Source organism: Schistocerca cancellata, chromosome 9, assembly GCF_023864275.1.
Source record: "Schistocerca cancellata isolate TAMUIC-IGC-003103 chromosome 9, iqSchCanc2.1, whole genome shotgun sequence".
Taxonomy (NCBI): Eukaryota; Metazoa; Arthropoda; class Insecta; order Orthoptera; family Acrididae; genus Schistocerca; species Schistocerca cancellata.
The window spans coordinates 169,084,080-169,103,037 of record NC_064634.1 but is presented as its reverse complement, the minus strand read 5'-3'; the positions used below and the strand labels follow the sequence as shown (position 1 = coordinate 169,103,037).

At 46.3% G+C, this 18,958-nt stretch overlaps 1 protein-coding gene across 16 annotated transcripts in view; it reads left to right on the top strand.

Moving 5' to 3' along the window:
• LOC126100222 (collagen alpha-2(IV) chain-like) overlaps positions 1-13,350 on the top strand; it is a 173,041-nt gene extending 159,691 nt beyond the window's left edge. For 12 of the 16 annotated variants that reach the window (XM_049910784.1, XM_049910786.1, XM_049910791.1 and 9 more), the window contains 2 exons: positions 2,557-5,577; positions 12,474-13,350. In XM_049910784.1, the coding sequence (XP_049766741.1) occupies positions 2,557-5,577; positions 12,474-12,979 (3,527 nt within the window). In that variant the 3' untranslated portion in view covers positions 12,980-13,350. The remainder of the gene's footprint in view (positions 1-2,556; positions 5,578-12,473) is intronic. The other 4 variants (XM_049910794.1, XM_049910785.1, XM_049910799.1 and 1 more) reach the window with 4 other exon arrangements.
• Positions 13,351-18,958: the final 5,608 nt, after the last annotated feature.

The window sequence follows — 18,958 nt, the reverse complement described above, 5'->3', positions numbered from 1 at the left end:
GTACGAGGGAGTGGAGATCTCTTCTGAACAGCACGTCGCAAGGCATCCCAGACATACTCAGTAATGTTCATGTCTGGGGATTTTGGTGGCCAGCGAAAGTGTTTGAACTCAGAAGAGTGTTCCTGGGGCCACTCTGTAGCGATTCTGGACGTGTGGAGTGTCGCATTGTCCTGTTGGAATATACCAAGTCCGTCGGATAGCACAATGGACATGAATGGATGCAGGTGATCAGACAGGATGCTTACGTACGTGTAACCCGTCAGAGTCGTATCTAAACGTATCAGTGGTCTCTTATCCCTCCAGCGGGACGGGTACCACACCATTACAGAGCCTCCACAACTTTGAACAGTCCCCTGCTGACATGCAGGGTCCATTGATCCATGACATTGTCTCCATACCTGTACACGTCCATCCGGTCGCTACAATTTGAAACGAGGCTTGTCCGACCAGGCAACATGTTTCCAGTCATCGGCAGTCCAATGTCGGTGGTGTAAAGTGGTGTAAAGTTTTGCGTCGTGCAGTCGTCAAGGATACACGAGTGGGCCTTCGGCTCCGAAAGCCCATATCGATGATGTTTCGATGAATGGTTCGCATGCTGACACTTGTTGATGGCCCAGCATTGAAATCTGCAGCAATTTGCGGAAGAGTTACACTCCTATCACGTTCAACGATTCTCCTCAGTCATCGTTTGTTCTGTTCTTGCAGAATCGTTTTCCGGCCTCAACGATATCGGGGATTTGATGATTTACCGGATATACTCTTGAAATGGTCGTACAGGAAAATCACTATGTCATCGCTAGCTCAGAGATGCTGTGCCCCATCGCTCGTGCGCCAAGTATAACACTACGTTCAAACTCACTTACATCTTGATAACCTGCCATTGTAGCAGTACTAACCGATCTAACAACTGTGCCAAGCGCTTGTCTTATATAGGCGTTGCCGATCGCAGCGCCGTATTCTGCCTGTTTACATATCTCTGTATTTAAATACGCATGCCTATACCAGTTTCTTTGGCCCTAGATGTGTGTATCCAGCACACATAAGATACAACACGTCTTTACAATTGAGAGTCCTCCACACTTCATTCCACCTAAAGTTACTCTAACACACTGCCGATAACACCTTGACTCAGCGACGCTACTACACAATGAATTCTATATTAATTTACCCTGCGTATGGTATATAACTTTCAAGTGTACGAGTTACTGTGAGGAAAAGCCATGCAACGTAAGTTGTGGAATCACCAGCTACAGAATAATATGTGGAGGAGCACTCTCTTTTTTGCCCCCTAGAATATGGCGAAGCATATAAAGGTTCCCCAAGTTCTGGGGACAAAGCCAGTCATCAATTACCACCCTTCAGTCCATGGTGCGAGCGTTCGCTTGTGTCGCCAGACTATAGTAAATCAAAAAAATTCCAACACGTCGTCGGTACAGGACCAGCAACTTGGATAACATAAATTCAATTCTTTGTTGTAATTCCGTCATAGGTGCGTTTTATCAAGCTGCAGGGTGGTTTCGAATAACAAGTTCGTTTTCAAAACCTGTGCCTGGATTAGAAATGAACCTCGTAGTTCGAAACCAGCAGCCAGCATAATAAAACTCAACTTGACGGAATTACAATAAAGAATTTATGCTAAATTAGCTGAGTGTTCTGACTGCATTTTTGATTGCCCACTTCCTTATTAATGAAACACACATCAGAAGCGCTGTATGTATAATTTTAATTAAAGTATAATATGTATGTAATAATCTTTCGCCTGAGATATGAGACATCTAACTAAAACTGACGCGTAACGAAGGCACAGACGTATAAACAGTCAATGTCATTTGATATTATAGTAGTATTAACAAAGGTTTGTAGCAATTTCTTTGTACACAACGTAGCTACTAACAGTACACACAACATATTTTCCACTCGCTGTTATTAATTCTTTATCAGTCTTAAAAGAATGTTTTTTTTTTGTTCTTTTATTGTTATCTAAGTTTAAGTACATCTGTAAACAGCATCAAACAAGATCAATGAGTTACAAAGGGAATTCTTCATAAACAGTTTTCCGAGCGTCAACTGATCTATTAGCTCTGCTTTCTGCGTCATTACGTCTTTGATGGTATCATCATATTTCTAATAATTGTGAAAAGATCATCGACTACACTGTAAAGAGAGTTTTCTAAGGGCTTCTATCTCAGTTACTGAAAATTAACCTAACTTATACTATCCTCTAACCGAGCATACTTTGATTATGTGTTTACCTACTCATGTAATACGAGAGGAGGGTATCTGAAGGTTACTGATCGTGTTTTCGTAGTTTCATTGCAATACAAAAGTCAGCTACAACAAATAACTTTACTGTTATTGGTTACATAGCCTGTGTTAACACAACGATAGGAAATAAACACATAAACACCATAACATCCCTATCATTCATCGGTAACATAAAATTATTGAAACATTGTAGTACCTATAATAATTTATAAACAAACGATACCAAGAAAAAACTTAAAAAATTAATGCATATATCACAGTACGAACTAACAAAATTATTCTTTGCTCCAGGCTATCCAGGAGCCCCAGGAGTACCGACAGGACCAGGAGCTGGCCAACCACAACCAGGACAACCGGGAACACCAGGTGCTCCTGGACTACCAGGCAGCCCTGGAACACCAGGTCAACCAGGCACACCAGGCTACCCAGGAGGGCCAGGATATCCGGGCCAACCAGGAATATCTACAGGACCAGGTGGAAGACCACCAACTGGAGGGTACCCAGGAGGACCAACGGGCCCAGGTGCACCAGGACAGCCAGGAGCACCAGGACTACCAGGGCAGCCTGGATACCCAGGACAGCCAGGAGTACCATCAGGACCAGGAGGAAGACCTCCCACTGGAGGTTCCCCAGGAGTACCATCAGGACCAGGTGGAAGACCACCAACTGGAGGGTACCCAGGAGGTCCAACTGGTCCAGGATTACCAGGAGGACCAGGATTACCAGGGCAACCAGGACGACCTGGCACACCAGGTCAACCAGGAACGCCAGGATACCCTGGAGGACCAGGATACCCAGGCCAACCAGGAATACCAACGGGACCAGGAGGAAGACCACCAACAGGAGGGTACCCAGGAGGACCAACTGGTCCAGGAGCGCCAGGACAGCCAGGAGCACCAGGATTACCAGGCCAACCAGGTGCACCGGGTTACCCTGGAGGTAGACCACCATCACCAGGCTATCCAGGAGGTCCAGGATTACCAGGCACACCAGGACAACCAGGAGTACCAGGACAACCAGGATATCCAGGAGGACCATCAGTCCCTGGTGGCCGACCACCTACTGGAGGTTACCCTGGAGGACCAACTGGGCCAGGAGGACCTGGATTACCGGGTCAACCAGGACGACCTGGTGCACCAGGACAACCAGGAACGCCAGGCTATCCAGGAGGACCAGGATATCCAGGCCAACCAGGAATACCAACAGGACCAGGTGGAAGACCTCCAACTGGAGGCTACCCAGGAGGACCAACTGGCCCAGGAGCACCAGGACAGCCAGGAGCACCAGGACTACCAGGGCAACCTGGATACCCAGGACAGCCAGGAGTACCATCAGGGCCAGGAGGAAGACCACCCACTGGAGGTTACCCAGGAGTACCATCAACACCAGGTGGAAGACCACCTACTGGAGGTTATCCAGGAGGTCCAACTGGTCCAGGATTACCAGGAGGACCAGGATTACCAGGGCAACCAGGACGACCTGGCACACCAGGTCAACCAGGAACGCCAGGATACCCTGGAGGACCAGGATACCCAGGCCAACCAGGAATACCAACAGGACCAGGAGGAAGACCACCAACAGGAGGGTACCCAGGAGGACCAACTGGTCCAGGAGCACCAGGACAGCCAGGAGCACCAGGATTACCAGGACAGCCAGGATACCCAGGACAGCCAGGAGTTCCAACAGGCCCAGGTGGAAGACCTCCTACTGGAGGCTACCCAGGGGCACCAGGAGGACCAACAGGTCCTGGACTACCAGGAGGTCCAGGATTACCAGGCCAACCAGGACGACCTGGCACACCAGGTCAACCAGGAACACCAGGATACCCTGGAGGACCAGGATACCCAGGCCAACCAGGAATACCAACAGGACCAGGAGGAAGACCACCAACAGGAGGGTACCCAGGAGGACCAACTGGTCCAGGAGCACCAGGACAGCCAGGAGCACCAGGAATACCAGGACAGCCAGGATACCCAGGACAGCCAGGAGTTCCAACAGGTCCAGGTGGAAGGCCACCTACTGGAGGTTACCCTGGAGCACCAGGAGTACCTGGGCTACCGGGAGGGCCAGGATTACCAGGCCAACCTGGACAACCTGGTACACCAGGACAACCAGGAAAACCAGGATATCCTAGTGGACCAGGATATCCAGGCCAACCAGGAATACCAACAGGACCAGGTGGAAGACCGCCAACTGGTGGGTACCCAGGAGGACCAACTGGCCCAGGAGCACCAGGACAGCCAGGAGCACCAGGAATACCAGGACAGCCTGGATACCCAGGACAGCCAGGAGTTCCAACAGGCCCTGGTGGAAGACCACCTACTGGAGGTTATCCAGGAGCACCAGGAGGACCAACAGGTCCTGGACTACCAGGAGGTCCAGGATTACCAGGCCAACCTGGACGACCTGGCACACCAGGTCAGCCAGGAACACCAGGATACCCAGGAGGACCTGGATACCCAGGTCAGCCAGGAATACCAACAGGACCAGGAGGAAGACCACCAACAGGAGGATACCCAGGAGGACCAACTGGTCCTGGAGCACCAGGACAGCCAGGAGCACCAGGCTTGCCAGGTGCACCAGGTTACCCTGGAGGTAGACCACCTTCACCAGGCTACCCAGGAGGTCCTGGATTACCAGGTGCTCCAGGACAGCCAGGAGTACCTGGACAACCAGGATATCCAGGAGGGCCATCAGGGCCTGGTGGTAGACCACCCACAGGAGGGTACCCTGGAGGACCATCTGGGCCAGGAGGACCAGGATTACCAGGACGACCTGGCATACCAGGTCAGCCAGGAACACCAGGACAGCCAGGAGGACCAGGATACCCAGGCCAACCAGGAATACCCACAGGACCAGGTGGAAGACCACCAACTGGTGGTTTACCAGGAGGACCAATTGGTCCAGGAGCACCAGGACAGCCAGGAGCACCAGGACAGCCAGGTACACCAGGAGTACCAGGACAGCCAGGATACCCAGGACAGCCAGGACTGCCAGGAGGACCAGGTGGAAGACCACCCACTGGTGGATATCCAGGAGCACCAGGAGGGCCAACAGGACCTGGTGGACAGCCACCTACTGGTGGTTACCCTGGATCACCAGGTGTACCAGGTTATCCAGGATACCCAACAGGACCTGAGGGACCAACAGGACCTGGAGGCAGGCCTCCACCTGGATATCCTGGAGGGCCTGGAGCACCTGGGGCTCCAGGTACTCCTGGAGCACCTGGACTCCCTGGACAACCTGGAACACCAGGGTACCCAGGAGGACCAGGAGGACCTAGTGGAGGACAACCACCTTCTACTACTCCAGGTATGACATTTCTTGTACCTCCAAATAGAATATAACTGTACTTATTACAGTTACTTATATCCTCAAAATAATTGAATTCATGTACATAAAGTAATACAGTGACTTAAGTTTGTCTACCATTACAGTAATTGCTCTTTTCTATGAGACAGGAGAGTGAAAAATAATTTCACCCCAATGAGTAACAAAGTGCGACAGGCATGACAAATAGGTACAGATAATAGTTTTCGATTGATTTAATCGAGAAAATGTGCTTATTAAACGTCAAAATCGTTTCCAGGATAGAAATCATTACTTCTGTATTTGTGCAGTGTACACTGCACAATATGAGCTGTACTTGCTCCTTTGGATGATAAAGGGAAACTGTAATATACAGGGTGAGTCACCTAACGTTACCGCTGGATATATTTCGTAAACCACATCAAATACTGACGAACCGATTCCACAGACCGAACGTGAGGTGAGGGGCTAGTGTAACAGTTTAATAAAAAACCATACGAAAATGCACGGAAGTATGTTTTTTAACACAAACCTACGTTTTTTTTAAATGGAGCCACGTTAGGTTTGTTAGCACATCAGAACATATAAACAAATACGCAATCAGTGCCGTTTGTTGCATTGTAAAATCTTACTTACATCCGGAGATAATGTAACCTAAAGTTGACGCTTGAAACCTCCGACGTTCAGTTGCGTGTTGTAATAAACACGGGCCACGGTCGGCGAGCAGCATCTGCAGGGACATGTTTACGATGACGACCGTGTTTACGAGTGTGGCTGTTGTGCACTGTTGTGGTTTGGTCTAGCTGTCGCAGTGTCCGCATGTAGCGCTTGCTGCTATTGTTATTCTGCATTCGTTTCCGCACGCAGACCAACTGTAGTACACCGTGTTACCAGACGTCTGTGATAGTGTAGCGTTGTAGGAACTGTGACCATAGTGTATTCGAACTCTGAAAAGGCGGAGATGATACTCATATATGGCGAGTGTCGACGAAATGCAGCTGAAGCCTGCAGGGTGTATGCAGAACGGTACCCGGACAGAGAGCATCCAACGTGCCGCACATTGCAAAACATCTACCGCCAACTGTATGCAACAGATATGGTCTAGCACGCAAACGGGTCCGTAACAGGCCCGTCACAGGAGAAGCGGGTGCAGTTGGTGTGTTAGCTGCTGTTGCCATGAACCCACACATGAGTACACGGGACATTGCAAGAGCCGGTGGACTGAGTCAAAGTAGTGTCATGCGCATACTGCATCGTCACCGCTTTCACCCGTTTCATGTGTCGCTACATCAGCAATTACATGGTGATGACTTTAATCATCGAGTGCAATTCTATCAATGGGCATTAACAGAGAATGCGTAGCAGTTCTACCTGTTTACCGATGAAGCGGGTTTCACAAACCACGGGGCAGTGAATCTACGGAACATGCATTACTGGTCCGTGGACAATCCTCGCTGGCTCAGACAGGTAGAGCGACAGCGACCGTGAACTGTAAATGTATGATGCGGAATCATTGGCGACCACCTCATTGGTCCTCACTTCATTGCAGGGGCCCAAACAGCTGCAACATACATCGCGTTTCTACAGAATGATCTGCCAACGTTGCTCGAAAATATCCCACTGGAAACGCGTCGACGTATGTGGTATCAGCATGATAGTGCACCTGCACATTCCGCAATTAACACTAGGCTGACCCTTGACAGGATGTTCGACGGGCGTGGAGGACGCATAAATTGGCCAGACCGTTCTCCTGATCTTACACCTCTGGACTTCTTTCTGTGGGGTACGTTAAAGGAGAATGTGTACCGTGATGTGCCTACAACCCCAGAGGATATGAACCAACGTATTGTGTCAGCCTGCGGCGACATTACACCAGATTTACTGCAGCGTGTACGACATTCATTACGCCAGAGATTGCAATTGTGTGCAGCAAATGATGACCACCACATTGAACATCTATTGGCCTGACAAGCCGGGACACACTCTATTCCACACCGTAATTGAAAAAGGAAACCACGTGTGTACGTGTACCTCACCCCTCATGGTAATGTACATGTGTGTCAGTGAAAAAGACCAATAAAAAGGTGTTATAGCATGTGGACGTAATGTTCTGTTGCAGTCTCTTCTGTACCTAGGGTCCATCACCGTTCCCTTTGGATCCCTACGTAATTCGGTGCTCTCCGATACACACGATCGAACAGCGGAGGAGTGGTACTCAAGCGTCAACTTTAGGTTACAATATCTCCGGATGTAATTAACATTTTACAATGCAACAAACAGCACTGATTACGTATTTGTTTATATGTTTAGATGTGCTAACAAAACTAACGGGGTTCCATTTAAAAAAAACGTAGGTTTGTGTTAAAAAACATACTACCGTGCATTTTTTTATGGTTTGTATTAACCAGCCCCTCTCCTCACGTTCGGTCTGTGGAATCGATTCGTCAGTATTTGATGTGGTTTACGAAATATATCCAGCGGTAATGTTAGGTGACTCACCCTGTATATACACAAGTAATTCGGGACTAATTATCTGAACCCCTAAAGGCCACTTGCTCTACTAAACATAGAGCAGTCATTGTTCCAACACTTTCCTCCTCAAGGCTGTCTGGTTCATTTTCTCTTCGCTGCTCTGTTATGGCATTACCAGGTGCATATCATTATATTAGAAGTAAGAAAAGGCCGATTACAGTTTCATGATAGTTTGTTTACTCATGGTCTCACAGTAATATTCCTCCTCATCAATTTATGCTTTAGAAGTTTCTCTATTTTTATCTCGAAACTCTGCTTTTCCCCGATCTGTTGCGCCTCCCATATCCTTCTTATTGGATTTCTACCATCTCTGCTTAGATAGTTCATGTCGTCGCATTCAATCAGTTTTCGGGAAGTAAGACTTAGCGACGATTAGACTGGCTGTTTTCAAAACATGTTCATAGTAGCGGCGAAGATATATCCAGTTTCTGTCGGCAATTATGGCTGGTGACTTGATCTAATGCGAAAATGCCTATCTTGCCATATAAGATCGACGTGACTTTCACTGAACATTTTTCTGCCAAAGACTTCTTACCGTTCTGTGCAACACGACGCTCAATCTCTTACCCACTTATATTGAAAGACGATTTAACATTTGTGTGTCACACAATAGCCAAGTTACATTAGAACACATGCTGGTTTCATCGTAGATAACACACATCGCTACTGATGCGGTCATCTCTTTGTACATCTAACTCAAGGTAGTGTAATGCGACCACATTTACCAGATTTTATCCTTTGTTCGTTCAAGAGAGAAAAAGTTTTCAAGAACTGTGTCTGCGATATCCAGTATCATGTACCAAGGCTGGAGAAGCGTATTTCTTTTTATAAATGTTTTAAGAACAACAAAATCCATTTGTTTTGCTCGCGATGCTGTTCCTCTGATACTTTTCGAGATTTCTCACGGTGAGACCCAAGATAACCCAGTTTGCATTCTCCTTCCTCGGATCTAGCTGAAGAACCACGTAAATGTTGCAGCTCACCTTATTAGCTCTTGTAGAAATAGTCTTGGTAACTGACTACTGACCCAAGCCAAACGCCAATTGACATATTAGTCATGCTGGATTATTTTAAATATATACAACTATTTCTATAGCACTAGTGATTGTAATAATAACTATTTTACGTAAACAGGTGATTTGATGCTGCTATGCTGACGAAAATTTTCTATCTGTGTGGTAGCTAACTGACTCGAATGAAGGTAGGTTTACATGAAGGGCACGATATGCTTCGGTCACAGCAGTAAGAAGAAAGTGATAAGGTACTGGACGCGCGGCGTTTCTGATGCCCGACCGGCCATCCAGGTTTACGGTTTGCGTAGTTTCCCTAAGTCATAAACGTCGGATGCTGCCGTGCATCCTTTACAAGGGGCACGGCCGATTCCCTTCCTTAACCTTCCCAAATCTGAATTATTTTCTCTCTCTAACGACATTATCTTCAAAGGGATGTGTAACCCTAAACGTCCTTCCTTTCGAACGACCCCATTATTGTTCCAACACTACCACAGGCAGCGAGGCCCTACAGCACATGAGACATTTACACGGTCACACAAATAGTAATCGAGTGGGACAGTTCAAGAGAACGAGATGGCCACGAATCACGACCTCTATTCATTACTGAGCCAACGTCTGATGTAAGTGTTCACTAGCAAGTCTTGTTAAGGGGGGTAGGCCGTCAAACGGACCGACTTGGAGCAGGAGAGGCATCACAGGATATTTTAATTTCCAGTGTCTATACTTCTACAAATAAATCCATAAAACTTTGTCAGCATGACCAGGAAGGATTCATGATTCACACTCATTGGAGTCGAAGTTCGAAAACATAACGAACCAATTTTTTTTTACTTGTGAAATTTAATCATTTTTTCACTTACTAATGGTTGCATTTGTTGCTATTGGTCCACTTTTCTTCATAAGTTATAGAGATTCTTCGATGAATTTTGCACAGCATACATACCATACTTACAGCTGTATGAAACTCTGGAATTTATTTAATTTATGAAAAAAAGGAATGAGCTGTTGTATTTTTAACTTCATGTTTTGAAGAAACACAAATTTTCTAGTTAATTACCTCAATTTTTACCACAGCTTTTAATAGATTTGGAAAATACTAGAGTTCCATATGGTTTGTATGCTGTGCAAAATTCATCGAAGACTCTGTCTTACTTACGAAGCAACAAATGCTGCCATTAGTAACTGAAAAAATGATGAAATTTCACATGTAAAAAAATTATTTCGTTATGTTTTACAACTTCCACCGCTAAGAGTGTGAATTCAGAATCCTTCCTGGTCATTCTGACAAAGTTTTATAAATTTATTTGTAAAAGTATAGACAGTGGAAATTGAAATGTCCTGTGGTGCCTCTCCTGCTCCAAGCCGGCCCGTTTGACGTCCTACCCCCCTTAAGTGAACTGGGGCTCTATCAAGTTGGAGCTTGTAAAGTTTGAAAGGTAGGAGACGAGGTAATGGCAGAAGTAAAGCTGTGAGGACTGGGCGTGAGTCGTGCTTGGGTAGCTCAGATGGTAGAGCACTTGCCCGCGAACGGCAAAGGTCCCGAGTTCGAGTCTCGGTCCGGCACACAGTTACAATGTGCCAGGAAGTTTCATCAATATTGTGAAAACCAGCCTTTACTACTAAAATTATGTAACTACACGACAAAACTTTTCGAGTTAGCAGAACAGAGAAAGTTATTTTTCTCCAGAAATAACACGAAAATAACAGCAACACTTTACAACAAAAATGTTGACGAAAGAGTTTCCTCACAGCTAGCAGGTGAAATACGCCACTGGTCCGCCTCACCCAGTGGTCCAACCATTCGGTCTTTCCTTACGAGATCTAGACAATTACGCTTTTTTTAATTTTAAGACAACTATATTTGTTCGCTTTCTCCTTCTCTGATAATACACTACTGGCCATTAAAATTGCTACACCAAGAAGAAATTCACATGACAAACGGGTATTCATTGAACAAATACAATTTACTAGAACTGAGACGCGATTACATTTTCACGCAATTTGGGTGCATAGATCTTGAGAGATCAGTTCGCAGAACAACCACCTCTGGCCGTAATAACCGCCTCGATACGCCTAGGCATCGAGTCAAATAGAGCTTCGATGGCGTGTACTGGTACAGCTGCTCATGCAGCTTCAACACGATACCACAGTTCATCAAGAGTAGTGACTGGCGTACTGTGACGAGCCAGTTGCTCGGCCACCATTGACCAGACGTTTTCAATTGGTCAGAGATCTGGAGAATGTGGTAGTCAGGGCAGCAGTCGAACATTCTCTGTATCCAGAAAGGCCCGTACAGGACCTGCAACATGCGGTCGTGCATTATCCTGCTGAAATGTAGGGTTTCGCAGGGATCGAATGAAGGGTAGAGCCACAGGTCGTAACACTCTGAAGGTAACATCCACTGTTCAAAGTGCCGTCAGTGCGAACAAGAGGTGACCGAGACGTGTAACCAATGGCACCCCCATACCATCACGCCGGGTGATACGCCACTATCGCGATGACGATTACACGCTTCCAATGTGCGTTCACCGCGATGTCGCCAAACACGGATGCGACCATCATGATGCTTTAAACAGAACCTGGACTCATCCGAAAAAATGACGTTTTACCATTCGTGCACCCGGGTTCGTCGTTGAGTACACCATCGCAGGCGCTCCTGTCTGTGATGCAGCGCCAAGGCTAACCGCAGCCACGGTCTCCGAGCTGATAGTCCATTCTGCTGCAAACATCGTCGAACTGTTCGTGCAGATGGTTGTTGTCTTGCAAACGTCCCCATCTGTTGACTCAGGGATCGAGATGTGGCTGCACGATCCGTTACAGCCATGCGGATAAGATGCCTGTCATCTAGACTGCTAGTGATACGAGGCCGTTGGGATCCAGCACGGCGTTCCGTATTACCCTCCTGAACCCACCGATTCCAGATTCTGCTAACAGTCATTTGATCTCGACCAACGCGAGCAGCAATGTCGTGACACGATAAACCGCAATCGCGCTAGGCTACAATCCGACCTCTATCAAAGTCGGAAACATGATGGTACTCATTTCTCCTCCTTATCACAACAACATTTCACCACGCAACGCCGGTCAACTGGTGTTTGTGTATGAGAAATCGGTTGGAAACTTTCCTGGTGTCAACACGTTGTAGGTGTCGCCAACGGCGCCAACCTTGTGTGAATGCTCTGAGAAGATAATCATTTGCATATCACAGCTTCTTCTTCCTGTCGGTTAAATTTCGCGTCTGTAGCACTTCTTCGTGGTGTAGCAATTTTAATGGCCAGTAGTGTATCAGATGTAACTAGTGGCATGGTGTGCTACGTTTGGTTGTGACCTCATGTACCTGTGTGTGTGTCGCAGGAGGCGGAGCGCCCCCGGTGCAGCTGGTGCCCTACCCGCTGCCCATCGTGCCAGTCCCGGGCCTGTGCCCGTGCTACCTGGTCGAGCCCAGCGCCAACGGTACGTCTGGCAACGTGAGCCTGCCGCCGACGCCTCCCCCCTACAGGCCTCCGCCGACCTACAGCCCGCCCCCGCAGCAGCAGGGCGGCCTGCCGCCCTACGCCTTCATCGGCTTCATCCCAGTCATCTTCTACCCGTATTGCCCGGGCAACGGCAGCGACCCCAGCCAGACGCTGCAGCCCATGTTCCCCTCGGCGGTGCTGGCGCCCTACCCCTGCTCGCAGTGCGGCTCGGGCAGTGGGGAGCAGCTGCCGCCGCCCACGCTGGCGCGCTTCGACCCCTCCTCCAGCTTCGGCCGCGTGCTGGACCTCGCCAACATCCCGCTCACCTCTGTCGTCAGGGCGCCGCACCGGCGAGTCATGAAGCGCAGGCATCGAGTGCTCCCTGCCACGGCACCGGCGCTCTGAGACTGACAGCCCGTACAGAATCGCTCTCGCCTCTCCTGAAGATGACCACTTCCGTTGCCTTCGAAACGCTACCGTGCCTCCAGCTCAAGTGGCCTACCAGACAGCATGAACTGGGACACGAAACTACAAACAACTGTTGTACATCTATTCCACATATACGTAACAAGGGTGGTATACACTTTGCGATAGTTCTAGGCGCCAGTTTCCTTTGTTGGTCACGTCACGATCTTACCAGAGGGTGCCAACATTTTGCAAAATGTCTGCTGGCTTTCGTGGCCGTTGTCACTGAAGTTAAAATCTTCTGGGTTATAGTGTCCTAGCAGTAGTGGACACCAAATGATCCTGACGAAGATCCCAGCAGAAACGTCGAACATATTAGAAGAAACATGACGCGGCCTAATAACCCAGATTTTAACTTCATTTTACAAAAAGTTCTTCACATATTTGTTCCAGTGACTTCCGCCACCTTGCGTGGTTTGCCCAGAATTAATCTGGACCCCGATTTCCCGTCTGCTAGTAATTTTTCAGCACATTCAACATATAAGTTACAGAAACATTTTTGAGATGTTATGTTAACATCGAGGTGTGCAGTGAAAGTAGAAACAATTATGACTACAAAGAAAGCAACGCTTATAAAAGTTAGAGCCAGTACGTGAATGCAATATGAAGTAAAACCGCATTGCTGTCTAGATAAAAAGAAGTCCTCTTGGAAGGAGGCACGGAGTGAGCGTACTCGGCGAAACGGAAGCGGCAATTGTCGACAGGCAGGCTAGATTCTCGGTCTCTACTCCTGTCGCTACTGATCTATTTGCTCTCGTACCTACATACTTCGTTCCACCCCTCATCCACGCCTCGCATCCTTTCTAGACTAACACATCACCTGCAAAGACCCCGCATGAGAGAGCTTTCTGGATCAGTCGCGGCGACGGAGGACTCGGCTACTGCTGTCCCTGTGGCAGGGGCAGTGGTGACCGGATGGGTCTGGGCGTCTGAGTAGGAGAACCTCGCGCCGTGCTCACTTCGCTCGACGGCGGCCATGCTGCAGGATATGCTCACTGCTAATCACTATTTATATGCGTACGTGAAAACGCTCCGCTGTGGGCTTCGGCGCCTCGGAAGCTTCCCTACTTTGCAGCTACCTTTGCCTCTCGCTACACATGCTCCGCTCCAACGCACTACATTATGAAGATCACATGCCCAGGTCCATCCTCACGTAACACCGTCAGAGAGTGCCTATTGTATTTAAAAACATTTTCTAATCCTTAAATTATATTCTACACATGCCAATAATTATTTTTGTACAATGAGAAAATACTTTATAAGCAAGTATTTTAACATGTAGAAACTTTGTTTCAACAATTAATGAGACGGATGCCGCTTGTTTTTAAGTTAAGATTTCATTGACTCTACAGGTGTATGAATAAATTGTCCGTATATACGAGTCTCGCATTTTTATGAGACGTACAAAGCTGTAAACACAACAAAATTAAATACAGTCTTTTTATAAAATTAGTGTACACATTTATTTTGAATATATCCCTGTCTCGCCTGCAGTAATCAGAACAATTAAATGACCATCCTCTGTCGCAGTTGGTAAGTGTTTCTGGAACGTAATGCGATGTTCGGCGATTAGGATGCCAATCTGAATGTGGGTATATGCTGTAATTGTGCCGTTATGTGTGTCCTATATGGACTACAAATTAAACTACATATAAACATGCATATGCGTTTGTACTATACATCTGATATAGTTTGAATACACGATCAGCAATAAGCAACTGGGATCAATCACAATGTTCAAGTATCACTGAGTATCTGTCAGGAGCTATGTAACTGCACGACCGCAAGAATCTAGCCGTGATGAAGGCAGTTTGCAGATTCAGTTTTATTAGGAAAATACTTTTTTCTCCCTAGTCCTCAACCTTTCATCTGATTTGATGATTTTCTCATCGTTACCTATCTTGAGCTAATTTTTTTATCTATAATTTATTTTGCAAGTCTTTACCTATTCCTACTACTTTTCCCTTCTACTCCTTCTCCATCGCCTAGTTAACTATTGAAACTTCCTGGCAGATTAAAACTATGTGCCAGGTTTCTGCTCGAAGCTGGGACACTGCCTTTGCGGGAAAGTGATCTATCGACAAAGCTATCTACGCGCGACTCACCCTCACGGGCTTACTCCCCCCCCCCCCCCCCCCCAGTAGCCCCTCTGCTACTTTCCATACCTCACAGAAATTCTCCTGCACACCTTAACAGTTCCTTGGTGGCGCAGCAGATGTTTCAGTAACCTCTCCCTCTTCTGCTAGAAACCTTCCGTAGCGATCGTTTTCAATTTATTTTTGATGTACACACTTAACTTTTACCATAGCTCGGCAGCACGATTTTTCAGATGCTTCCAGTTTCTTCTTCTCCGAATTTTTGATGGTCCACTTTTGATTTCCTTACAATGTTGTGCGCCAGACGTACATTTTCAGGAACTTCTTTCTTTTCTCTTATCGACATCTGACAGCAGTACAATTCCTTTATTGAAGAATGCTTTCCTGGCTGTACCAATCTACTTCTCAATTATTTATAACGACTTCCAGTTAATTAATGAAAGAGGTCGCTTACAGAACCACCGTTCAAACAGTTCTTGTGTACTGTTCGTCATTGTGAGACCCGTAGCAAGTTGGATTGACAGAAGACACAGAAAAAATTCACGATTTCTTACTGTTTGTTTACACAGCGAGAGAGGGCCTCGGAATGTTTAACAAACTGCGGTGAACGATGCTACAATAAAGGCCGGACGTAATGGATCTCGTAAATTAAATTCTCTAAATTCGTTACACTCTAGATTGCAAAATACGCTGAATCTGAACTTCACAGTTTAGAATGTTCTACAAATTAAATTTCAAAACAGTAACACATTAGATGCTACTTGTTGTCTAAAGATTCAGTACCCTGTCATATTTATAAAGATACACATGCAGATACAGAATGAAAATATTGCCCACAGCCTACTAAAAATTTTCAGATTCAGATCATCGTTTCGTACTGAGTGTACTGAAGTAAGTGCCCTTGAACTCCATAGTTCGTTACATATTAATACTTTCGGGTTGTGTAATCTGTTGTAATCATGGCTGTCGAAAGTCGAACAGCTTCTGTGAAGGTATAGCTCTGTATTTCTATGCACCGTATCGTTTGCCGACATCGTTGTTGACATTATTATTTGTGTTCTAAGTTTTCGTTACCTTACCCAGCACCTGCCCTCAGTAGAATTTAAGAGACAAAATGGCATTAAATTATGTTATCAACAGCAATAACCGGAAATGTTTTGTTTACATATACGACACGCATTCCATATCACACAGCTTTGCACTGATATTCAGGTATTCTCTGTGTAATGCATTCAGCAAGCTAGCAGGGGCAACAAACCGAATAGTCTGTAACTGTCCACAGCAGATGAAGGGGTTCTTACTTCAAAACGTTCAGCAAATCATAATGACAACGCATTAGATCCAGACAAATACTGAAAGTAATTCAGCTTGTTTTTAAATTTTATGATGCATTTCTGTGAGAAATCTCCATCAACAAGTAATACAGTTTTGAGTACATATTCGATATTCTCTGTCATGTAAGTTAAATTTAATTCAGATTCTTGGTATGATACTCTTGCAGTGCCCGAAGAACAACAGTTACAAATTAAAATTAAAGATTTAATGGTTACGGTAATTTATATATTAAGCATATAACGTTATAAATAAAGTTCACGGATCAGTCCTTTAAACTGCAAAATCTTATTTCTAGGGTTCGGACTTAGGCTGTATATTACAGCGCAGTATACACTACTGGCCATTAAAATTGCTACACCAAGATGAAATGCAGATGATAAACGGGTATTCATTGTACACATATATTATATAGGAACTGACATGTGATTACATTTTCACGCAATTTGGGTGCATAGATCCTGAGAAATCAGTACCCAGAACAACCACCTCTGGCCGTAATAACGGCCTTGATACGCCTGGGCATTGTGTCAAATAGAGCCCATGCAGCTTCAACGCGATACCACACTTCATCAAGAGTAGTGACTGGCGTATTGTGACGAGCCAGTTGCTCGGCCACCATTGACCAGACGTTTTCAAGTGGTCAGAGATCTGGAGAATGTGGTGGCCAGGGCAGCAGTCGAACATTTTCTGCATCCAGAAAGGCTCGTACAGGACCTGCAACATGCGGTCGTGCATTATCCTGCTGAATGTAGTGTTTCGCAGGGATCGAATGAAGGGTAGAGCTACGGGTCGTAACACATCTGAAATGTAACGCCCACTGTTCAATGTGCCGTCAATGCGAACAAGAGGTGACCGAGACGTGTGACCAATGGCACCCCCATACCATCAGGCCGGGTGAAACGCCAGTATGGCGATCATGAATACACGCTTCCAATGTGCGTTCACCGCGATGTCGCCAAACACGGATGCGACCATCATGATGCTTTAAACAGAACATGGATTCGTCCGCAAAAATGACTTTTGCCATTCGTGCACCCAGGTTCGTCGTTGAGTACACCATCGCAGGCGCTCCTGTCTGTGATGCAGCGTCAAGGGTAACCGCAGCCATGGTCTCCGAGCTGACAGTCCATGCTGCTCCAAACGTCATCGAACTGTTCGTGCAGATGGTTGTTGTCTTGCAAACGTCCCCATCTGTTGACTCGGGGATCGAGACGTGGCTGCACGATCCGTTAGAGCCTTGCGGCTAAGATGCCTGTCATCTCGACTGCTAGTGATACGAGGCCGTTGGGATCCAGCACGGCGCTCCGTATTACCCTTCTGCACCCACCAATTCTATATTCTGCTAACAGTCATTGGATCTCGGCCAACGCGAGCAGCAATGCCGCGATACGATAAACCGCAATCGCGATAGGCTACAATCCGACCTTTATCAAAGTCGGAAACGTGATGGTACGCATTTCCCTTCCTTTCACGAGGCATCACAGCAACGTTTCACTAGGCAACGCCGGTCATCTGCTGTTTGTGTATGAGAAATGGGTTGTAAACTTTCCTTATGTCAGCACGTTCGAGGTGTCGCCACTGGCGCCAACCTTGTGTGAATGCTCTGAAAAGCTAATCATTTGCATATCACAGCATCTTCTTCCTGTCGATTAAACTTCGCGTCCTTAGCACGTCATCTTCGTGGTGCAGTAGTTTAAATGGCCAGTAGTATATTAACGCATATTCCCCCTAATTACTCTTTATGTGATACAAACTCCAGATGACTGTTTTACGCCTGTGTATTATCTCATACGCATTTGGAGCATCCAACATCGTCATCTCCAAGAACGGAAAAGACTGTGTTGAGTACATATGATATCGTTTCAATGAGATTAATGATCACTTTGTTGGGAGATTTTTGTCTCTCCTCAAGAAGAGAATTTCCACCTCCGATATAGCAACTTTATGAAATAGATTTTCGTATCGTATTCAACCTTAGTACGGCAGTAATGATATGTACGCTCAGCTTTTAGCATGTAGTCAAACTTCTGAGCACTAGAGAGATTATGAGTATTGTAAAGAAAACATATATAATAGAAACTGCTTCAGAGCAGGGTAGCACGCAAATAGCTCGTTTGTAACTTTTGACACTGAATTAAGAACGTTTGGAGGACAAAATGCAGTTGCAGTTTGGCGTACACATCTCCACGATGTTTCTCCTTCCAATTTCTTTGGACAGTCCTTACCGTGATGTTAATATGACACACACTCTCTAGCTTCCGGCATACTTTACTTTCGGAAAATGTTCCCATTAGAACAGGAATATGCCGTACCTACCAAGATTTCCTTCAGCTAAAGTTAACACGACTATAAGCAGATAATAAAAAGATTTACCTAACTGTCTTCTTCCTTTTGAGATTAGCTTCTGTACTTCATATATTCAATAATTTTCTTAATTCCATGGTCCATATTCCTCATGAAAAGGATAAAGGAAGTAACTGTTCTCCAG